Here is a 25,194-nt window from a genome sequence, read left to right as displayed (position 1 = left end):
ATGCCCCACAGATGCTCAATAGGGTTTAGGTCTGGAGATATGCTTGGCCAGTCCACCACCTCTACCCTCAGCTTCTTTAGCAAAGCAGTGGTCGTCTTGGAGGTGTGTTTGGGGTCGTTATCATGTTGGAATACTGCCCTGTGGCCCAGTCTCTGAAGGGAGGGGATCATGCTCTGCTTCAGTATGTCACAGTACATGTTGGCATTCATGTTTCTCTCAATGAACTAATGAACTGTAGCTCCTCAGTGCTGGCAGCACTCATGCAGCCCCAGACCTTGGCACTCACACCACCATACTTGACTGTAGGCAGGACACATTTATTTTTGTACCCCTGACCTGGTTGCCGCCACACACGCTTGACACCATCTGAACCAAATACATTTATCTTGGTCTCATCAGACCACAGGACATGGTTCCAGTAATCCATGTCCTTAGTCTGCTTTTCTTCTGCAAACAGTTTGCGGGCTTTCTTGTGCATCATCTTTAGAAGAGGCTTCCTTCTGGGATGACAGCCAAGCAGAACAATTTGATGCAGTGTGCGACGTATGGTCTGAGCACTGACAGTCTGACCCCCCACCCCCACCCCCTCAACCTCTGCAGCAATGCTGGCTGCACTCATACATCTATTTCCCAAAGCCAACCTCTGGATATGACGATGAGCACGTGCACTCAACTTCTTTGGTCGACCATGGTGAGGCCTGTTCTGAGTGGAACCTGTCCTGTTAATCCGCTGTATGGTCTTGGTCACCGTGCTGCAGGCTCAGTTTTAGGGTCTTTGCAATCTTCTTATAGCCTAGGCCATCTTTATGTATAGCAACAATTCTTTTTTTCCGATTCTCAGAGTTTTCTTTGCCATGAGGTGCCATGTTGAACCTTCAGTGACCAGTATGAGAGAGTGAGAGCAATAACAACAAATTTAACACACCTGCTGCCCATTCACACCTGAGACCTTGTAACACTAACGAGTCACATGACACAGGGAGGGAAAATGGCTAATTGGGCCCAATTTGGACATTTTACCTTAGGGGTGTACTCACATTTGTTGCCAGAGGTTTCGACAATAATGGTTGTGTGTTGAGTTATTTTGAGGGGACAGCAAATTTACACTGTTATACAAGCTGTACACTCGCTACTTTACATTGTAGCAAAGTGTTATTTCTTCAATGTTGTCACATGAAAAGATATAATAAAATATTTACAAAAATGTGAGGGGTGTACTCATTTTTGTGAGATACTGTACATGTTTGCCTCCTCCACATACAGTGAAGGGTTAATAGCCCTGCACTGTGTGTGATGAGGCTGAAGGGTTGCCCACAGCCAGGGGCTTTGGGTAGAAGAGAACAGCGCTGGAACCTGCCAGATTAAGGAATAGCATAAAGCCGGCTATAGATGGATCGCATTTCAGCCAGTTCAGCGAGGACAGGGCAAGATGCGATCCATCTATGGGCAGGCTGGCTGTGCTGAAGTTGATCCATCTATTGACTTTAGGACAGGACAACCAGCCTGTTGGATTTTTTGCACGTGATTACTGCTGGCATCTATAACCACCAGTAGTAATCAGTGTGTTCAACAAGTGCAAAGGCCTGCCTGATTGGATACAAATTGAAAGTGTTGTTTAGTTTCTGTTTGACTTCATTTTATCTAGTTTTTGTTAAATCTAAAGGAAAATTGTATAATACAATTGTATGGCTAGCTTAAAGTAGAACTATAGGCAAAACTTTTTCCTGGAGCCTCAATGTCAGCATACATGTGATAGTAGCCCCACCTACTTCTACCCACAGGACCAGTGCATAGATATAAAAAGTTAACACCCACACAACAGCCCATTCTCTTTTTTGCCAGGAATGGAATTTACAGCCAGTGTGAAGAGAAGAAACCCTTACCAGCCACCTTTGGTGGTCTTCCACACAGGTTCAGCCTATCCTGTAGTGCAGTCTCTGACCTTGGGATGCTAAATTCTCTGATAAAGCAAGGAGCCTCTTCTGTGTATCTTTGGGGTGAAACATTGGGTGCTAACTAGCCTCACATACGGCAGTGCAGCCAGGGCTATGTCCCTCAGGAGAGCTGTCAGTGTCTGGAGCCTGCCTCCCAGAAGTGAATGGATTCATGGAACTGTGACACTGCATTTCTAAGATAAGTATGTTTTCTCATTTTCACATCTCTCCTCGGATGTGCTGCAGCTGCACCTTGTTCCAGTTTGCATTCTAGTGGCAATTGTGGAAGAGAAAGCTAAGCGTCTACTCTACATTCAAGGGAATGATGCATTATGCTGAAATGGTGAAGTGGATAGAGCTCACATGGGGGCTGTCTTTGGTTTGGGAAAGTACTTCCTAGTGGCCATCTTTGAGTTGGGCAAGACTACCTGGAAGCCATCTTGGAAGTGGGCAAGGTGAGAAGGTTGCCAGGAGTGGGAGGCAAACAGAAAAGTTGGGGAACATGGTTTTAAAGACCCAGTGGCTTACAGATAGGGCGTTCACAGAATAGGACTGCATGCCAGCACACCCATAGCCTCCATCAAGGGCCATTTCCTGCTACCTAGCAAATAGATATGTCCTTACTCATGTCTCAGTGTGATATTATTATTATACCTGACTAAAAGTCAGTGTTCCAGCTGCCCTGTACTATGAGTTTACTGCATAACAAAGATCCACACGGTATCCTATAGATAAGAGTCATCAGAACAGGTAGGTATTTTGCTGCTCAAAGAGTGCATTCAGGTGCTAACTGACCTCTCCCTCGGCTAAGGAGCCCAGCCCGTCCCACTGACAGAAATATGCATGGGAGGAGCACCAGAAATCCAGTCTCAAGTAGAGAACTTGTCTTTATAAGATAAAGAGTGTGTCAATATTGTCTTACAGAAGTAGACAGAAGCTCTCCTGCAAACTATTCATAGCCACAAAGGATTGCAGTTGGCCTGGGGGAAGTTACCATATCCAAGTTCTTGCGGATACCTCAAGTTGCATTCCAATACTGTTGCTATAAAGCATAAAGGGATAAAGCCTCCCTCAGCAGACAGCAGGTCAACTGCTGGCAAGGAAGAACAAACAGAGAGGATAAGCTGGTACTTTATGTTCAGCCTGAGGCTTTGCCCCTTCTGGCCATTTTCCTTTAAGGTAGGTAAGGTTACCATGAGTGGAGAAGAGCCACGTAAGAAACCAGAGCAGACTCTAGGTAAGAAACTATCTACAGAATTTCCTCAGTCAGAAGAAGTAGCTTGCCTGGCCTTCCAGGGACAGGTTCTCTTTCAGGCATTCCAGATCAACAGCATTAGAGATGTGCCGAAGTTGAATACTTGTCATTACGAGCAGAAGAAGGCTAGAGTACAGATTGCAAGGTCGTTTTCTCCTTCTAATTGGTAAGAAGTGTCTTTTCTCCAGCTATGGTCTCTGCCTATCCTCTGAAGGTTTTCTGGGTCAAGGTGTTTCTGCTCCATTTGTGGTGACAAACAGTTCACTATCCAAAAGCCCACGGTGGCATTATTTTGTATGCATCTTGAAACTTAGGAGGCTGGTTCAGATGCAACTTTTCTATAGAAAAATACAAAATTTGCATTGCCTCCCTTCTCCTGGGACACTTTCTGGCTTGGTGGGCATCAAAGATAATTAATGTTCCCATCCCTTAAGAAATTTCTGTGCCTTGCTTTTGGACCCATGCACTACCATTCTGTGATCCTGCCCCTGTCTATTGGCCAGCACCCCGTGTATTAGGATGCTGGACCCAGTACTAGCCTCGTTGCCTTCCTGAAATATTCTCATAGAGAGAGCCTTAGATAGGAAATAATTGGTGCAGGCTCTATTGAGCAACCTCACATGATTCTCCAGATATTCTAGTAATATGGATAGCTTCAGAGCCTTCAGAGATCGTTGCTGGAACCGACTCACCTTGGGAACGTCTGGATGGCCCTACTCACAGCTCAGAACAGAGTGCTTTCACTCATTGATAACTTTACACACTCTAGTCTAGATTCAAGCTGTCTTTACCAGGAGCGATCTGATCTCCACTTTTGAATGAGAGGCCTAGAGCAGAGGTTAGCCTTATATGAGGCAATTCTTTTGGCTTGGTTTCACCCCAGGATTTTACAGGCTTCTGTTCTTCAAGGGACATGTTCACTTAGTCTTTGGTCAGGTGATTTCCCTATTGCTGAGGCTTAGGGGGTGTGGCTCTCGATTAAGGAAGTCTCCTCTTCCTGTTTTGAGGAATCCCCATGGAAAGACACCTCAAACAGTCAATTATTCTGGGAAAGAGACCTAGACACCTTTGATATCAAGAGGCTTGGTTGTTTTTCTTGTTTCCCAAGGTAAAATCCAGAAGTTCTGGTCTGTTTTATACAATCTGGATCCAAGCAGACAATGCCATAAAGGTGGTTAATTTAAATTTTCAGGTGAACTCATACATTAGCAAAAGCTGGATTGGTATCCTTGGCAAAACGTCAGGCATGAGCTTTCCAGGTATACATCTTGGCAGGCAGACTGCATCTGACAGCAGTGCCCAAACCAGGGAGACTGATTTCTACCTCTGGAGCTATTCCTTGAGGTGTGTCCCAGGTAGGCAACTTCATATGTTGACTACCGGGCCCTTGAGGTCAAACTAAAAGCTATAAAGTTTTTTTGGCTTAGGTGCAATGTTCCTCTGGTAGGATGCTCCTGTGACTTTCATTACTTCCTTCATTTGTTTGTCTCGCATATTCGGAATGGAAAGCATTCCGGTGTTCCAGGCAGATGTGGTACGCCAACCTAAAAGGGGCACTGGACAGTTGCTCTAAGGGTTCTACTGGATCAGGATCATCTGTTCCCAAGGAATATGTTTTGCCATTAAGCTTTAAGTTGCCTTTGACAGCTTGTTAATTGGAGACTGAGACTGGGCATCATGGAGTCTAGGAATCCATTGATGCTAAGCAGTGAGTTCTACTTCTTCATGTTAAATCTGTTGCTGGATATGTGATGTTTGCTTATCTTGGTGTAAGCCTCAGGACTTTTTCCCTAAAAGATTATTTGCTGAACAAGTCCTCTCCTGCAGCTGGGCCTAGGTCAGCAATTAGCTCCTTGTGCCAATGTGACTTTGTTCCACCCAGTGAATGTTTTTTTTAATAAAAATACCCCCGGGACAGTCAGGGCTAGTACATTCCACAATGGCTAGCCTCTGATCTGTCCCGGGTTGCACTTACCTGAAAGAAGAAATACTTACCTTGAAAATGTATTTTCCAGCGCTGCCATCTCAGGTGTGGGCAGCTTGAAGCCAGCGTGATCCTCTTCTGTGTCCTCTTCCGTCTTCTTCGGTCCCACGATGCACTGCACCGCCCCCGCCGTCACTTCCGGTGCCGCAGCGTCATCCCTGCACAGCTTTTGGCCATGCCCAGAAGCTGTTTAGCAAGGTATGACGGTGCGAGCACCGGAACTGACGTCGGGGCCGGTGCTGGCGCATTGATTCCTGGGAGCGATGGCGTTCAGCTCCCAGGAATCATTGCAAAGCCAGGAAGTGACGAATCGCCGTGGCCACCGAGGGGAGGAAGAGGAAGTAAGGTAAGTATATTTTCTTTTAAACGAGGTAAGTAAAAAAAAAAAAAATTGCGATTATCCATTTGTTTTTCAGGTGACCCGGAGCAAGAAGATGGAGGTAAGTATAATTTTAGGGTGGAACTCCACTTTAAGTAGTTAACTCAGAGCCTTCACAAGATTGGTGACCTTGTCTGGCATGGAACCCTTTAAAGGTTTAACATAAGTCAGGGTTGTTAGAACCCAGTTTTCCATCTTGCACTGATTAGTTTCTGTCTGTCTCCTCAAACAGGACATCCTTATTCAGTTCTTCGACCTCCATCCAGTTCCCTCAAAGGAAGTTTCCATCTCTTGGTTGGATGTGGTCGGGATGGAAAAATTATCTCTCAGCCTTTACTTTCCTCTTGTTTTTCAAGATGGACCCTGTACTGATGCTCCGATTTCTAGCTCCATCATGTCAAGTCGACTCAGCAGACCATCAACCAACTCCATGGTTTAGGGTTCAGGTTCCATCCTGTTCTGTCAAGAAGCCCTTTACTAAATCTATTATGGCATCCTAAGCTTTTGGCTGCAGACTACTGTTTCTCAGATCACCAAGGCTGCCACCTAGGCTTCTAGCCTCACTGACCCTGTGTTCTACCAGGGGCTTGAGGTGATTGTAGCCAGATTACCACACCTGCTACAAGAGCATTTGTGTGCTGTCCATTGTCCCTAGTCCGTCTGTGCTGCTGCAAGCTTTGGGGGAATGTCTCCTTGAGGGGTGTGCGCTTCGGGGGCCTGTCCTGGGGATTTGAATGTAGGTGCAGATGGGGAGGGTATCGCGGATGGTGCTCAATTGTTTTTCTACCAAGTGGACATTCGCCCCTTCTCTGAAGCCAGCTTCTGGTATAAGAATTAGTGGAAAGGCTTTGTGAGCTGCAGGAAGTTCACAGCCTTGCTGTTGTCATGGCATCAAGAGCCTGCGGGCATTTGTTTATCTATCCCATAGTGAGATTTCTTTGTCAGACTTAGGTGAAGTACTCCTTCAATTTATCCAGGATTAATGATGGCACACTTGCAAATAGTCATTAGCTAGCTATAATAGCTACAGTATACCTAGCTCCTTCGAAACCAACAATGGTAGAAGGCTCCAGTGCACAATCACCTTGCGGTTCCTAAAGTTAATTCTAAGGTCCCGCTATATAGGCGGGCTGCAACAACAGAAAGTAACTGCCGTACGTTCCTCCAGCGGCATCTGAACATCGTGGGCACCTTATGCATTAATGTCATCCAGGCAGGACAGCCAATCAGGTTCTATTATGGCACATTCTTTCAGCACTAATGATGGGCTTAGTAATCCTCACTACACCTCTCTTTGGCAGAAAGACAGGAGCTTTCTTATGATATGATTTGCTAAAGCTATCCACTCTGGTAGCTAGTTATTGATCTATCACATGTATGCTGCCAAAGAGGCACCAGGAAAACTGAAAATTGTATCACACTAACTGTAGTTTTCTTTTCCTGGTACCTATCCATGGCAGCATACTGAACCCACCCAGTTCATTCCTAGCGATGTACAGTGAATAGGCTGTTGTGTGGGTGTTAACTGTTTATAGCTATGCACTGATCCTGTGGGCGGAAGTAGGCGGGGCTACTATCAAATGTATGCTGCCATGGATATAATTTGCTGTGTTTTTTTTTTTTTCTCATTTTGGATAGAGTAATGGGGTTATAACTCGTGTCAGATCTGTGCTCCATTGTGGAAATTTCCCTTCACTTCCTGTCCCATAGCCAAACAGGATGTGAGTAGAAATCCCTGCAAATTAAGGGGATCCTTTGGGGACCCCAAGCTTACTAAAGCTTGTGTCCCCATTGGAAGATTTCCCCTCTTATACTTTTCTGGGGACAACCAAAAATGTGGGATTTTCTCTTTCATTGACTTTCAATGTAAATGGTAAACAAAACAAATAGAGAAGGTGAATCTCCTTAATGGGGGCACAGACATTAATAAAAACCTGACAGGTGTTCTAATCCCGCTTCTCTATCCAAAACTAAAAACAAGTTTTGTCTTTTGTTATACTTTAGGGTTAGGTTTACAGCTTCTTGTGGGTTTTTATTGCTGCCTGTGTCCTTTTTGGGTATTTTCCCCACATTTCCTTTCCAGATGACACCAGGACAAAAATTATGGGAAATGGAAGAAACCCAACAAAGGTTCGAACAGGCACAGGAGCACTTAGTGTTCTATTACAGAGAGGATTTGATTATTTAAAATAAGTGGCTTAACAACCACTTTAACACCAATCATACAAACTATTAGTTGCCTCATGGGCAAGTAGCTAATTTTATGTTTATTCTGTTCCAGTTGACCATGTTGTTCCTGATCCTGGCTCAAATATATTGACATCGTTTGAAAAGTGGCACGAAGTGGCCGATACAAAGTCCTGCTGTGACTATTCCCTCCATGTAGACATTACCTCTTGGTACGATGGCATCCGGGAGGAACTAGACATTCTAATGCAAGATAAAGGTAATACCAATATATTAAACAGATTATTGAGCTATCATTATGAACCCTCTTCTAATCATCTATTGTTTACTAATTGCAAAATAATAATGCTTGCTAAGAGGCAATTCAGGAGCTGAGAGAAGGGACAGAAAATGGAGAAGTGGATACATCTGGTGTCTGTATTCATAAAACAGTGCACAAAGAAAGACCAGTTAAATCCACTAAAGCTAGTCATAGACATCAGATGACAACTATGATATAATGGTTGGTTTGGATAGGATTGGTTGGATCTATTGTCCATTGTTTCTATTTTCCCCTTGAGATGAACAGCACTGACAAGAACCATCACTCTCCTGCCTCCTCTTCCCCACCATTGACTAAACATGTACGGTGGGTCAAACTGAGTATTCATGATTAGGCAGCGTGTTTTGCAGAGAGTTTACCCTGAAAGTGGTTGGATCATACCTACTCATCATGGAACTTCAATCAGCGAATGGATAATTTAGTCCTGGGAGCTAATGGTGGAACTAAGTGACCAACATTGTGGCACAGCAGTATGTTTAAAATAAGAGATTATAGAAAATAACACAGTTAATACATACACTGCAGGTGTATGAAATTGTCATATTTCGCTCCTGGAGGTAGATAACACCTTCTTCCCTGTGTAATGCAACATGTAAAGTGGTCTTCCAGTTGTTTGAGCCACCCACATCACATATAATTGGCAATTAAACCTGAATAGCCAATAAAAATATAAAATAACAAATGTATGCAACCTTCACCTTCAATTTAGTGAGTTTCCACACAGTACTTTTTTTGTGCCACTAGATGTCTTCAGTCTGATGGCCATCATCATTAAACCAACTTCCTGTTAGCCCAGGTCATCCTGGACAAGCTACAGCTTGTGATTGGACAGTGAAAGGAGAAGCAGAATGATAATGAGCTCATCTCTCTGTTACTCTGCTGTTTTGTTCCTATCAGCATGCTTCCTGTCAGCATGTAAAGTGATTGGCCCCTTGTGCTTTCTCATGCACCTTATGACTTTACATTTATAAAATTACCTCTCATGCATGTACCATACGACATTACAGTCATTTATTGCTTCTGAGATTTTGAGAAAAGGTATTTTTTCCCCCAGCAGTGTAGTTTGGTATGTCGCACATACGAAATGAGGCTCATGACGTCATTGGTGGCTCAGCAAAGGAAGAAGCTGGCTGCCAATGACACATATTTTATGCAGGTTTCTGATTGTTGGGCACACAAAGAGCTTAGACTGTGGAAACTGTGCAAGGAGGAAGCAGCTAAGTGCTACTGAATTTATTAGAATTAGTTAATTGGGGGGGGGGGGGGGTCTGCTACAAGAGCAGATCTCACATTATTCCCGCTGACATCATTGTTAGCCAGAAAATGTTCAACCCTTCTCTGATTTGCTTTCACTTTGTTACTAGTGCCTGACTTTTCCGCTAAACCTTGCTTGACTGTCAGCCTATTGTCCAAGGAGACTGACTCAGTAGTCAGTGATGGCACTGACATTCTAAAGTGGAATGGCAGCTGATAGATATTTACTAATCAGGCATTAAAAGTCTGGTCTGGGTAGTTCGTTCTTGTGTCTGTATGTACAGCAGCAATGTATAGTGAAAACATGAGTTGGAAGACCAGGCACTTTCATACATGAAAAGCAAATGCAAATAAAACAAGTCGCGCTATTCAAGCAATGAACTGAAAGTCCTTATACCAACTGATAGGTATAAAAAAAATCGCGATCAAAATAGTCTCTATCAAATGAAATCTGTATTAGTCCAAATTGATGTGAAAAAATATTGTGTCAGCACAATTGATGACAATCCAGACTCCCTTATGGTAATACGCTTACCAGAACGTGTAGTAAATGAAGCAGGGTATCAGATCAGGATCTCAACAACTTGATTGTGGATATCCCTGGTTAAACTCCCGGAAATGAATGGCGTGGAGTCATAAAAGAAAAAAGAGGGACGCCATAGCATAAAACCCCACAGACATATGATGGTGAAAAATCAAACACCAATACGTGCATAAAAAAGAAAAACCAGATCTTAGTGAGACCAAAAAAGAAAAGAAAATGTATATCCACCACCGATAGTGAAGCTGCTTACCAGAGCTGAAGGTCAAGTAGTACATGAACAACAACGACAATATTCTCCTGCGCATAGGTATGATACTCCAAGCAGGAAAACACTGTAGTCAGAGGTGGATATTACTTTAGAACCTTGCTTCCCTCTTGGACTGGGGTTGTCCTTGGACACTGTAGGAAATTGATTAAAACAGAGGGCGCACTGGTCTGGTGCATTATCCAACAACAATTTTATAGAAGATAAAAATATAAAATGTAACTGCTCTCTACATCTGGCAACAATCTCCCGGCTTTGCCAAAGCTTCTACCTCAAAGAGGACCTCACCAGGGTCCCTGCTTGCTGAGACGTTTCAAAGGTATGTCAGGGCTCTAATGAAGAAGGACATACTTTTGAAACTTTCATCCATGAGACCGATGGAAGCCACTCTGGTACTGTCTAAGCACCTGCTCTGTTCAACAGGGAAAAAGGGAAGCCTTTTTCATCTCTGGGCTGGCCTGATGTGTTGTGAAGGGATCAGGTGGACAATTACCATCTGGGCCTCACTACCAGCCTCTACTAACTACAGAAGGAGCAGTCCATCACATCATCTAGGCCTGGGGGCTATCAAGGTACAGTTCCAGTCTTTGCAGGTGATTGGGAGCCACAGGTTACAATTTTTTTTTCCTATTATCATAAATGAACAAAATCATATATTTAGGATAGGATTTGTGTTTATCCTAACAATGTTTTCTATTCTCCTTGGAATAGGTGTGAACTCTTTTCAGGTGTACATGGCCTACAAAGATATATACCAAATGTCAGACAGCCAGGTAATTCAGTCAATGATTTGTGTTAATCTGTGAAATTGTATTTGATTTTATTATATTAATGTAGCAGCTTGTAAACCCCTAACACTCTACCTATAATGAAAGCTGTAGACTGGACTGCAACCCACTTTGTTTCCTTCTAGAATTTGGCTGAATGGTGGGCTTTATTTATGTTCATATTCAGGTCCAAAAAATAAGAACTTGAATGTGTATGGAGGAGCACCTGGAGCAAAAGTTCATCTCATTTTGAGGACTTTTGGAAACATTTCATGCTTAAGAGAATCAGATACAGCCAACATGTTTTGGGGGGGAAAAATCTCCCCCCTCTTCAAAGCTTGAATCATCAATGTTTATAACACACAGCATAGTGCACAAAGGGGCCTGTGTTAAGGCTTTATGAAGTTTAGCATTTCTTAATGGCAGCAACCATAAGTCCTTCCAGTGAGATGAAATTTTATACCAAGCACTCCTCTATACATATTCATGAATCTACTATCTGGCGGGCACTTCCTTGTGTTGCTATCAGGGAAGGGACTGCCTAGGACCAGAACAGGGTCTACCCATACTTCAATCATGGATTTACTTGTTTGAAGGAAAAATCACTTTACAGTAGACCCATCCAAATCAGTTTTTACTTTTATTGGTCCAGCAATATCACACACACACATTATGCTTAAAATAAGATCTGTCTTTGTTGCTAATATGATGTGTTACATTTACTGAACATAAATTTGGCTGCAGGTAGATTTGCTGGAAGTAGGATCTTTCTTGGGAAAAGGTTACTCATTTTTTGGGCAATTTTCAAAAGTCTTTGGGATAAAAAAAAAAAAAACTGCCATTCTTAGTGAAAGTGTAGTTTTACTATGTTACTTTGTCTTCTGGTGACACCTACCAAAGTACAGCTCCGCAGTTAGGATATCTGTTTTGAATCTCAACAAGGGCAATACCTGTGTGGAGTTTGCCCATTCTACTTGGTCTTGCAGGGTTTGCTGTGGGTACTCTGTTTTTTTCCCATGATTTAAAGAAATGCTGGTAGGTAATATGGCCCTAGTATATGTGAGATTTAGGCCTTAGATTGTAAGCTCCTTGAGGCTAGGGATTGATGTGAGTGAATTGTTTGTAAATTGATGGCGTTATACACTGCAAATATTCTCCTTATATTCCTAATGAAAATCTAGTGAGAGGGCAAGTGAGACATTCTTGCTGGCAGTTATAAATGCTGCCTGCACACAGTAGGGATGATTTACTAATAATGGAGAGTGCAAAATCTGGTGCAGCTTTACATAGAAACCAATCAGCTTCCAGATTTTTTTTGTCAAAGCTTAATTGAACAAGTTGAAGTTAGACGTTGATTGGCTACCATGCACAGCTGCACCAGATTTTACACTCTCCAGTTTTAGTAAATCAACCCCACTGCGTGTTACCAGCAGTAGCTGTCAGCAGCAGCTGTACTCCATACAAATCAATGGGTGGCACCACCGCTGTTCCCATGTAACCTCTTATCTGAGCAGTTGCATACAAATAGAACCTCCAATCAATCCTAGATGCAGACAGAGTGCACCCAAGGTTGGCATTTCTGAACACAGCAAATTATACGCTCCTGACTGTCCCTGTATATGCAGCCTTACCCTGCCACAGCTATGCAAGGGTGCTTGTTGCTGCATGCAAACTTATGAAGATGAAGCAGAAGATAAAATCTTACATCTTTCACCCAAAAAAAAAAAAAGTGATATTTTTAGCCACTCCCCCCTGAAAGTCTACTAAACAGATCTTAACCTTGGAAAAGTCTTTACAGCAGAAGCAAAGTTTCGGAGCCTCGCAGGACCCTTTTATCAGGCATGTGCCTGATGAAGGGGTCCTGCGATGGTCGCAAACGTTGACCTGTGGTGTGCTGGTGACATTCTTTCTCTATGATTGTCTTCGGTTCCAGCCAATAGTTACTGCAGCAACTGTCTACATACACAACCATTTTTGCAGGAATGTGTGTGTTGGGCAGTGGCGTACCAATGGGGGGGGCGGGGGTGCGGCCCGCCCCGGGTGCCACTCACTAGGGGGTGTCAGCCTGTGTCCTGCCCGGTGTGTTCAGAGTCAGACAGATCCCGCAGTGTGAAGGCAGCTGCAGTGGCTGGCAGCTCCTTCAGTCCGTGCTGCTAGTGGGGGGCGGAGCCGCGGCGGGAATAAGGGGGCGGAGCCGCGGCGGGAATAAGGGGGCGGAGCCGCGGCGGGAATAAGGGGCGGAGCCTCGGCGGGAAGAAGGTGAGTGCCCATTGCAAAAGTGTGTGCTGGATAGGAGGGGGATGGGGCTGCTACATATAGAGGAATTCATCTTTCTCTATTCTTCCTGCAGCTTCCTGCTGAATAACTGATTCTCCTCCTCTCCCTCCTGCAGGAAGAATAGGGAAAGATCAATTCATCTATATGCAGCTGCCCCATCCCCCTCCTATACAACTTCTTTTGCTGGCCCCTCAAAGTTCTTAACCTCCTCCAGTGCTCCTAATCCCTCCCTCAGTGCTTTTAGCCCCCCCGCCAGTGCACTAGACCCCCCTGTTCTTTAGCCCCCCCCCATGCTCTTCAACTCCCCACAGTGCTTTCTCCCTCCCCCCAAGTGCTCCCTGTCCCCCCCCCTGTGCTCTCCACCCCCTGATTTTCCTTGCCCACCCCCCTAAGTACTCCCTGTCCCCCCAGTGCTCTCCACCCCCCTGATTTTCCTTGCCCACCCCCCTAAGTGCTCCCTGTCCCCCCAGTGCAATCCACCCCCCTGCACCTTCCAACCCCCCTACAATGCTTTCCAAACCCTCTCTTAATTCTCTCCAGTCCCCCCCCCCCCCCACCGTGCCCTTCAGCACCTCCAGTGCTCTCTGCTTCGTCTGTGCTCTCCGGCCCCCCTAGTGCTCTTCTATCTTCTATCATGTCCTCAGCCTCTGAGCATCTCCTGTACCATGTCTGTAGTCTCTGACCATCTCCTGTATCATGTCCTCAGTCTCTGACCATCTACTGTATCATGTCCTCAGCCTCTGAGCATCTCCTGTACCATGTCTGTAGTCTCTGACCATCTCCTGTATCATGTCCGCAGACTCTGACCATCTACTGTATCATGTCTGCAGTCTCTGACCATCTCCTGTATCATGTCTGTAGTCTCTGACCATCTCCTGTATCATGTCCTCAGTCTCTGACCATCTCCTGTATCATGTCTGCAGTCTCTGACCATCTCCTGTATCATGTCTGCAGTCTCTGACCATCTACTGTATCATGTCCTCAGTCTCTGACCATCTCCTGTATCATGTCCTCAGTCTCTGACCATCTACTGTATCATGTCTTCAGTCTCTGACCATCTCCTGTATCATGTCTGCAGTCTCTGACCATCTCCTGTATCATGTCTGCAGTCTCTGACCATCTACTGTATCATGTCCTCAGTCTCTGACCATCTCCTGTATCATGTCCTCAGTCTCTGACCATCTACTGTATCGTGTCTGCAGTCTCTGACCATCTCCTGTATCATGTCTGCAGTCTCTGACCATCTACTGTATCATGTCTGCAGTCTCTGACCAACTCCTGTATCATGTCTGCAGTCTCTGACCATCTCCTGTATCATGTCTGCAGTCTCTGACCATCTCCTGTATCATGTCTGTAGTCTCTGACCATCTCCTGTATCATGTCCTCAGTCTCTGACCATCTCCTGTATCATGTCTGCAGTCTCTGACCATCTCCTGTATCATGTCTGCAGTCTCTGACCATCTACTGTATCATGTCCTCAGTCTCTGACCATCTCCTGTATCATGTCCTCAGTCTCTGACCATCTACTGTATCATGTCTTCAGTCTCTGACCATCTCCTGTATCATGTCTGCAGTCTCTGACCATCTCCTGTATCATGTCTGCAGTCTCTGACCATCTACTGTATCATGTCCTCAGTCTCTGACCATCTCCTGTATCATGTCCTCAGTCTCTGACCATCTACTGTATCATGTCTTCAGTCTCTGACCATCTCCTGTATCATGTCTGCAGTCTCTGACCATCTACTGTATCATGTCTGCAGTCTCTGACCAACTCCTGTATCATGTCTGCAGTCTCTGACCATCTCCTGTATCATGTCTGCAGTCTCTGACCATCTCCTGTATCATGTCTGTAGTCTCTGACCATCTCCTGTATCATGTCCTCAGTCTCTGACCATCTACTGTATCATGTCTGCAGTCTCTGACCATCTCCTGTATCATGTCTGTAGTCTCTGACCATCTACTGTATCATGTCCTCAGTCTCTGACCATCTCCTGTATCATGTCCGCAGTCTCTGACCATCTCCTGTATCATGTCTGTAGTCTCTGACCATCTACTGTATCATGTCTGCAGTCTCTGACCATCTCCTGTATCATGTCCTCAGTCTCTGACCATCTCCTGTATCATGTCTGCAGTCTCTGACCATCTCCTGTATCATGTCTGCAGTCTCTGACCATCTCTTGTATCATGTCTGTAGTCTCTGACCATCTCCTGTATCCTGTCTGCAGTCTCAGACCATCTCCTGTATCATGTCCTCAGTCTCTGACCATCTCCTGTTTCATGTCTGCAGTCTCTGACCATCTCCTGTATCATGTCTGCAGTCTCTGGCCATCTTCTGTATCACGTCTGCAGTCTCTGACCATCTCCTGTATCATGTCTGCAGTCTCTGACCATCTCCTGTATCATGTCTGTAGTCTCTGAATATCTCTTTTAGCAAGTCTCCAATCTCTTACTCAAACTTAAACACATTGCTAATATTAGCTATCTATCTATGCTGAAGGTAGGACTGTGCAGGGGAGGCAGAGAGTGCAAAAGGGGGAACTGTGATTAGAGAGACGGAGGGCCACTGCAAGGGGCACTGTGATGGGGGGCTGTGAAATTTGTGCAAAAAATATTCTTGAAAACATTACATTTTTTGTGGGTGTTTTTACATTTTAAAGTCGGTGGGGGGGGGGTGCCAGATATAGGATCCGCCCCGGGTGCCAAATGCTCTAGGTACGCCACTGGTGTTGGGAATAGTATGCTAAAAATGTTCAGTTCACAAAAATAAATAGGACTTTGTGGAATTGGTTTCTTAGCTTCTTCTTCAGCTCTTCTGAATAAGCACCTCACTTAAACTCACATGTCTCCATATTGAAGTTAACAGTATTTGAAGAAGCCCTGTAATAATCTTTGAGTTGATTTTTATGATCAAAATAAGGTCAATTAAAAAAAATCTATAAAACAAAGTGTGTGCCATAAATTCAGCTGACCCATCCACTTATGGCTTTAGTGGATTTAAAAATTCATTTTTGATCGTAAAACATATAATACAGAGTAATGGAAATCACACATCCATCTTTTTGTGAATTGAGTCAGTGGCTCTTGTTGGTGTTGGATTACAAATCTGCTGTCTTATTTCAAGGAAAGTAGTAAAAGGTCTAGTTGTATTTTAGTTATTAATTCATGTCATCATTTATAAGCAGTATCCTGTCTGAAGCTCTTCCTAATGTGCTGTACATGGACCCCTAGAATGTCTAATTAACCACTTGCCAACCGGGCCAATTCTGACATTTCTCCCTCGTGTACAATGCTGTGTTTTTTTGCTAGAAAATTACTTAGAGATCCTAAGGAATAAAATGGCGGTCATTGAAATTTTTTATGTCACACGGTATTTGCTCAGCAGTTTTTCAAACGCGATTTTTCCGAAAAAAAAAACACTTCCATGAATCGAAAAAACAAAAACACTAAAGTTAACTCAATTTGAAAATGTAAAGGATGATGTTATGCCAAGTAAATATATACCCAACATGTCACGCTTGTAAAATGGCAACAAACTATGGTACTTAAAAATCTCCATAGTCAACATTTAAAACTTTTTGGGCCTAGAATTATTGCTTTTGCCCTAATGTTCATGGCGATACCTCACATGTGTGGTTTGAATGCCGTATACATATACAGGTGTGACCTACGTATGCGTTCGCTTCCTCGCACAGGGAGAAAGCTTCTTTTTTTTTTTTCACCACTTGCCTACAGGGCACTTAAACCCCCCCCCGCCCAGGCCAATTTTCAGCTTTCAGCGCTGTCGCACTTTGAATGACAATTGCGCGGTCATGCAACACTGTACCCAAATGAAATTTTTATCATTTTTTTCAAACAAGCAGAGCTTTCTTTTGGTGGTACTTAATCACTCCTAGGGTTTTTATTTTTTGCTAAACAAACAAAAAAAGACAAAAAATTTTGAAAAAAATAAAAAAACATTTTTATAGTTGTTATAAAATTTAGCAAACAGTTAATTTTTCTCCTTCATTGATGTGCGCTGATGAGGCGGCACTAATGGGCCCTGATAGGCACTGGTAGGTTGCACTGTTGGGCACTGATAGGCTGCACTGTTGGGCACTGATAGGCAGCACTGTTGGACACTGATAGGCTGCACTGTTGGACACTGATAGGCTGCACTAATGGGCACTGAGAGGCTGCGCTGATGGGCACTGATAGGCGACGCTGATGGGCACTGATAAGGCGGCACTGATAATGTGGCACTGATGGGCAATGATGGGCGGCACTGAAGGGCACTGGTAGGTGGTGCTGAAGGGCACTAATAGGCAGCACTCATGGGCACTGATTGGCACAAATAGGTGGCACTGATGGGCAATGATAGGCACTGGTAGGGGACACATGATGGGGCACTGATAGGTGGCACTGGTGAGTACTGATAGGTTACACTGGTAGGCGGCGCTGGTGGGCACTGGTAGGTGGCATTAGTGGGCACTGGCACATGGCACTGGTGGGCACTGGTAGGTGGTGCTGGTGGGCACTGGTAGGCACTTGTGGGCACTAGTAGGTGGCACTGGGGGCATAAATAATACCCCTCCTCTTCGGACTGATGTCCCTTTGACAGAAGCCTGCGATCATTATTTTTTTCTCCTCCCATTGACAGTGTGAGGAGAAAAAAACAGCCTATCACCGGATTCTGTTTACTTTACATGATCAGCTGTCATTGGCTGACAGCTGATCACGTGGTAAGGGGGCGGGATCGCCCCCGATCTCCGATCTGTGATCAGGCGAGTCTCATGGACTCGCCGATCACAGAGCGAGCCAGGCGTGCTCTGCAGGGAGCGCAGGCCACTCGTTGCCGTGAGGATGGCATTGTACACCCTCCCGGCAATTCAGGTCTGCGCTGTAGCCTTCATTCGGCTATAGCATGGACATCAAGTAGTTAATTTTATTTTTACATTATTTTTTCATTTTTCTTTTAAATCACTTTTATTTCTTTTACAATGGATGTAAATATCCCTTCTAATAGGAATAGGGCATGACGCATGAGATAAAAAAAAAAAAAAAATATATATATATATATATATATATATATATATATATATATATATATATCTCAGTTTCCCAGCAAAAAAAAAATGGCAGTTGTTTACATCTGCCAGGGCCAGAAGAGACGTCATAAGGTAGCTTCCAGCCTCCCAGGTCATAGAGATGGATGGAGACCATGTTGTCCTCGGTCAGCTCGCATGGTTTTATTGAATTGAACCATTTTATGTGTGTTAGATTTATCCAACACTGTACAGTGCATGGACTAAACCAGGGGTGTCCAGCCTTTTGACCTTCCTGGGCCACATTAAAGAGGAATTGTCTTGGTCCACAGATAAAATACACTAACAATAGGAATTAGCAGAAAAAGTCAGGGAGATCACAAGTTAACGATCACTAATATAGATAATTTACCTATCTGAGTAATAAAACATTTTTTAAAAAATATTTTTATTATAAAAGTCAAAGAGGGACGCATAAAACGAGTGCGATATTTGACATCATTTCAATAAACGAACGCTTTAGTATCTGGTTCGATGGATATAGTAGCAATTCTCAATTAATTCTCAAGGTGTTCATCAGATATTTTGGTTCTAATTTGCCCTTCGTGTGCTTCCTCCTTGAAAATAGTTGCTTTCACATATAGGTTGCTGAAAACTGGTGACATGAATAAGGTGTGATTGTGAAGGGTGGGAGATTTTTATTTGGGGAGATACAAATTATAATAGTCCAGTAAAGAGACACTGTAACATTTTTATTCGGCCGCATGTGTTTGCTAAGTGTAAACCCATTTTTACAAACAAAATTTAAGTAAATATACGATTTTGTGTTGGGCCGCATCCATAGCTGTCTTGGGCCACAGTTTGGAGACTCCTGCACTAAACAGTCATATCAAATGATGAGAAAATAAAACTGATGGTGAGGTGGGCTAAAAAGAACCAAGAAACCAATGCCACCTGTAGTAGGGTATTCTTAAAACAGAAGGTTTCTACATTTCTCCCTTTTATCACTAATCTCAAAATAAGTGTTTTATTCCTTATTTATTCATAGAGGAGACATATAAACCTTTCCTTTATGCCCTTAGGCCAGCTCCTTGACTAGAACTGATGGTTTATAGCACAAATCCTCCCTAATATTGTAGAGCAATCCATTCTAAAATGCAAATAGATCTGTTTCCGGGTTATTGGCCATCATCAGTGCAGTGTGTGAAATCCATGGCATTTTTATAGTGGGGCTTGGGGAGCAATGATGAATTATTTTTCAGACCGGTCATAATGAGATGGGCTAAAAGGAGCCAAAATTCCTTCTATTCAATCAGTGCAGAGTACAGTAGAACCTTCTTAGTACAGAAGTTTGCTTACAGCTCTAAAAGTTTTGCTGCAGAAAGCGTAACCTGTCTGTAAAATGTTTTTATTACTGTATATTTTCTCCTCAGTTATATGAAATCTTCACCTTTCTCACGGGACATGGTGCTATAGTCATGGTGCATGCAGAAAATGGGGATTTAATAGCTCAGGTAAGTCTGTAAACTGATATTATGTGATGTTGATTTTTTTTTAGGAAATAAGAAATATTTGATATTGTAATCAATATGTGTGTATTGTATAAATGATGAACTGGGGGGCCAATAAATATGATACTGTATGATTGTGCAAACAGCAGCTATCACAGAGTTGCTATTTGCATGTTTTACTTCAGGAGAGTTCCATGTGATGGAATGATAAGGCAATTATAAGCTAAGGATGGCCATACATGAGTCCATTCAACTCCCCCATTCACACACTCATTGTGGATTGGGGAATTCTTCCACTGCGCTATTGTATTCTGAGAGCGGGGAGATTTCCCCATTGTCAGAATAAACTGACCAGCGGTGCTGGCTATAGCCAGCTGCGCCGATCTTGCGGAAATTTTCCAACAGGCTATTTGTACAGAAGTCAAACAGTAGATCATCTTCTGTACAACCAGCCTGCCCATACATGGTGGATCACATTTTTAGCCATGTAAGGCTGGCTTAAGTGATATTTGCTGACCGGTAATGTTGTCTGCTCACCGATCCAAGTGCTCTTTTAGTTGTTTCCCTGCAGGTTTAACTTAAAAGCATCTAAAATGCTAGCTGTCTGTCTATTTTCAATAGTTTCTGAGAAACTGACCTGGAACAGCAAAAGCCACAAAATGTGCTGGCCCTCCAATAGGTAATAAGGCTTTTTTTTAGCAGAATCCAACCAGCTTCAGACGTCATATTGGGCACATGTCTATCTGTACTCTGCTATTAGTATTCGGGACATAGCTTGCTTACTGGCAGCCAAAAGTATTTGTAATTATATACTCTATGAGCCCTACTTCTTGATTTATTGGATCAACAGAAAAAATGGCGAAGGCGCCTGGCCCTTTAAGAAAAGATATTATAACCTGCTGCCCCTTTAATTGTTTAAAAGAATAAATAGGTATGTATCATAGGTAAAAAGGCGCTGGTAATCTTTTGCTGAATGTAGATATTAAGATGTCACGTATTTTAAATAATATGACAATATAAAATTATACGTGCTTATATAAAGTGCAAAATGTGATTCATATATATCAAGGTGCTTACTAGTGCTACAATTATACGTGCTGCCTTGTACTAGTGCATATATTATTATCCAATTAGTGCAACAAGCAAAAGAAAGTGCTTACAGGTGCATAATCTATTTAAAGTGCAAGTGCTAACCTTGATTTTTATAAAAAACTTATTATAATAAATGAATCCACAAAAGTGCTTGCTGGTGTGTCCACCAATAAATTAAATCACATATAATAACAGAAAGTGCTCAAAATTAGTGTCTCTAAAAAAATCCGGGCAATTCGTGCAACCAGATTGTGCTTTTTAAATCTTTGCTTTTTTTCTCATTCACAGTGCTCCAGGTGCTGGGGTGTATCACACGTGGCCTCTTACCAGCTTCCAACAGGTCACAAGGACCCCCAACGCCTGTGATCCCTTTAACTGGGTGGATCAGACATCTCCTCGATTCCTTGTATATCCTGCTCCTATATTACTCGAAGTGGACCATATAGTCCCCACATCTTCTAATGTCTGTTAAAATACTTCCTTTTTACCTTTAGGACTTGCAGTCTGACCACGTCCTAAAGGTAAAAAGGAAGTATTTTAACAGACATTAGAAGATGTGGGGACTATATGGTCCATCTCGAGTAATATAGGAGCAGGATATACAAGGAATCAAGGAGAGGTCTGATCCACCCAGTTAAAGGGATCACAGGCGTTGGGGGTCCTTGTGACCTGTTGGAAGCTGGTAAGAGGCCACGTGTGATACACCCCAGCACCTGGAGCACTGTGAATGAGAAAAAAAGCAAAGATTTAAAAAGCACAATCTGGTTGCACGAATTGCCCGGATTTTTTTAGAGACACTAATTTTGAGCACTTTCTGTTATTATATGTGATTTAATTTATTGGTGGACACACCAGCAAGCACTTTTGTGGATTCATTTATTATAATAAGTTTTTTATAAAAATCAAGGTTAGCACTTGCACTTTAAATAGATTATGCACCTGTAAACACTTTCTTTTGCTTGTTGCACTAATTGGATAATAATATATGCACTAGTACAAGGCAGCACGTATAATTGTAGCACTAGTAAGCACCTTGATATATATGAATCACATTTTGCACTTTATATAAGCACGTATAATTTTATATTGTCATATTATTTAAAATACGTGACATCTTAATATCTACATTCAGCAAAAGATTACCAGCGCCTTTTTACCTATAATACATACCTATTGATTTATTGGATGTCTGTTAATCCCATTCCCTGCAGGTGAATAACATCTATTTATTATTTTAGCGGAATCTAATGAATCTAACTCTCATCCTGCATCAATTCCTAGACTTCTAACTGTTTTTTGGTATATTAATGATCGAGGTGGCAGAAAAGTGATTTATAGTGTTTAAGGCTGGGTTCACAGTTATGCGAATTGGATGCGAGTTTTGCTGTATCTAGTTTGCATTTCGCATGACCATGGAGTGTGACTGGCTGTCAATTGAGCCGGTGCACACATCTCAGGGGCGGCCGCAGTCCGCACTGCAGAAGGGTCCTGTGCATCTTTGGCTCAGTTTTAGGTCCGAATTCAGACAAAAATTCAGACCTAATTCGGACCCGAAATGGTGAACAGGGAGGTATCGGACCCCCTGCTGCATGCCGCGCCGCAGATAGTGTGAACCCAGCTTAAGAGTTTTGCTATCAATTACTTATTTCATGATCACCCAGCACAGGACTATAATGTTAAAATTTTGCTCTGTGTTAAATTAACAATATCAAAGGCAGCTAACACATAGGTAGTATAGCAGACCTCAGAACCATATGAAAGTGAAGTTTAGCGCAAAAAAATATTTAAAACGTAATAGTGATAAGAATAAACATATATGTAAGAAATTCATAAAATTATCATAAAATTAAGTGACACTACCAATGCAATATCTAAGTATCTAAGGTGATATTCATATGTGCAGGTAGTCCATAATTTGGTACATATAATACCATATCATAGTCCATATACAGTATCTCACAAAAGGGAGTACATCCCTCATATTTTTGTAAATATTTTATTATATCTTTTCATGTGTCAACACTGAAGAAATGACACTTTGCTACAATGTAAAATAGTGAGTGTACAGCTTGTATAACAGTGTAAATTTCCTGACCCCTCAAAATAACTCAACACACAGCCATTAATATCTAAACCGCTGACAACAAAAGTAAGTACACCCCTAAGTTAAAATGTCCAAAGTGTCAATATTTTGTGTGCCCACCATTATTTTTTTCAGCACTGCCTTAACCCTCTTGGGCATGGAGTTCACCAGAGCTGCCACTAGAGTCCTCTTCCACTCCTCTATGACGACATCACCGAGCTGGTGGATGTTAGAGACTTTGCGCTCCTCCACCTTCCATTTGAGGATGCCCCACAGATGCTCAATAGGGTTTATGTCTGGAGACATGCTTTGCCAGTCCACCACCTTTACCCTCAGCTTCTTTAGCAAGGCAGTGGTCGTCTTGGAGGTGTGTTTGGGGTCGTTATCATGTTGGAATACTGCCCTGCGGCCCAGTCTCTGAAGGTAGGGGATCATGTTCTGCTTCAGTATGTCACAGTTCATGTTGGCATTGATGGTTCCCTCAATGAACTGTAGCTCCTCAGTGCTGACAGCACTCATGCAGCCCCAGACCATGACACTCACAGGGCTGGCTAGCTGGACAGGGTAAGACATTCACCACATGATAACATGTCACAATACATTTCAAATGTGTAAAGAACCCAGGGTGCTAACATCAGGAGCACACTTCAACTGTGCAGATAAATGCATTACAATCTGTTTGTACAATCGCCTTTAGATTTACCAAACCTATATATCGCTATGAATTCAGGAGGGATAGAGACAGAGTTCAGTGGTGTGACAAGACTTCCTTTGATGCCCCGTTGGTACTATATTGCTTCTTTGCTGCATGTTGTTACAGTACTTTCATATGCATTTTCTAATGCAAAAAATGACGTTACAATTTCTAATGATTAGGAACAAAAGCGGATCCTGGAAATGGGCATCACTGGACCCGAAGGACACGCGCTGAGCCGGCCAGAAGAGGTATCCTGAACCTGAAAGTGAACCTGTGGCCAAGCTATGGACATTTAAGTATTTGCATATTTCTAACAAGTAGTAAATTAATTTTAAAACAACCTCTCACTGACCTCTGTAACTGCATTTACCGTGAAGAAATCCATCCTCAAAGTTCACAGTAGAAACACTGAAATCATTCAAGTCCTTATCTTAACAACTCCACTCCCCTTACAGAACTCCTTCCATATTTTCCCAAGTCACTACTCAGAGTGACAATGCAACATTCTAATAAAAATTGGTATAATCTGTATCTGAGAGAGGTTTCTGCTTAGACATGGATTAGTGTATGTGTTACTGCTTCTTGTGGTGTACATTAATGTGTGTAGTACTAGGACAGCACATTGATTTTGAATGGACTGCCAACATACCACAACACAGCCTAAGACAGAAATTACCAATTTTTTCAATGCCGTGTGAGTGCCTTGCATGCTAATGTGTTACTGTATTGGGGCAGAAATCAAAATAATGGTGCTGCATTGTACAACAGTATTGCTGTGTGTTGTGGTATCAAAACACATAGATCCAAACAGAACCTGTGAAAGTGTCCCTTTAAAATAGCTTTGTACATTCAAATTTGAAGCTTTAGTAGTACCTGCAGAAAAATTCCCATCAGTTGTTTAATTTCAAAGATAAAATTATGCTAATTGTGTTTACAATGCATCAAGGATATTGGGTGTCAGTGAAGTCTCACATTTGTTACATATAAAAGGATAAGGAAGCATTACGTTTTGCCAAATAGAGCATCTAGAAATCAATTTAAAACATATTTATTGTTTTTTTTTCGTCTAACTAACTTTTAAGAATTATTATTGTAAAAATGTTTTTTTGGACTGCCGCTAATAAGAGTCAGTGATGCAAGATTGGGTATTATGAACACAGTTTAGAAAATGTGAAAATGCGATTATCCGCATTTGACAGATCCTGCCTTGCCTGCATTTTATCATGAATCAGCTACATTTTGGAGCTGTGAATTATTTAGGCTCTCACAAATGTAACAGATGAACAGATTGTCCTTGAAAGATCAAGAGGGTGTGTAATTTGACCATGCCGCGCAGTTGATAAAATTTTCATCAGAGCAGATATGCTACTTTCAGATCTCCTTGGTGGTTATTTTTTTTCATCAGTTTATACTTGTTTTTCACCCTACAGGAAATTATTGAGTCTGCTGATAGACTATTTTGCAAGAAAAAATAGGAATTTGAAGAAAAAGAATACAGGGCATACATGGCAATTATCAGATATGCAAGTATCAGCTGGATCATTTCAAATTATATACAGATTTAAGAGTCTGATTGACTCAGGGCTCCATGTTAATTATTGATAGATCAGTCTTGGATAGAA

At 42.6% G+C, this 25,194-nt stretch overlaps 1 protein-coding gene across 2 annotated transcripts in view; it reads left to right on the top strand.

Annotated features, from left to right (window-relative positions):
- Positions 1-25,194, top strand: part of CRMP1 (collapsin response mediator protein 1) — a 182,077-nt gene that overhangs the window by 78,956 nt on the left and 77,927 nt on the right. For both annotated transcript variants that reach the window (XM_082263123.1, XM_082263124.1), the window contains exons 4-7: positions 7,834-7,998; positions 10,836-10,897; positions 19,623-19,703; positions 23,752-23,820. In XM_082263123.1, the coding sequence (XP_082119249.1) occupies positions 7,834-7,998; positions 10,836-10,897; positions 19,623-19,703; positions 23,752-23,820 (377 nt within the window). The remainder of the gene's footprint in view (positions 1-7,833; positions 7,999-10,835; positions 10,898-19,622; positions 19,704-23,751; positions 23,821-25,194) is intronic.

The sequence above is a fragment of the Pelophylax lessonae genome (genome assembly GCF_965119305.1).
Source record: "Pelophylax lessonae genome assembly, chromosome: 1".
NCBI lineage: Eukaryota > Metazoa > Chordata > Amphibia > Anura > Ranidae > Pelophylax > Pelophylax lessonae.
Note: the sequence above shows the minus strand (reverse complement) of the source record. Positions and strands in the feature narration are given on the sequence as shown.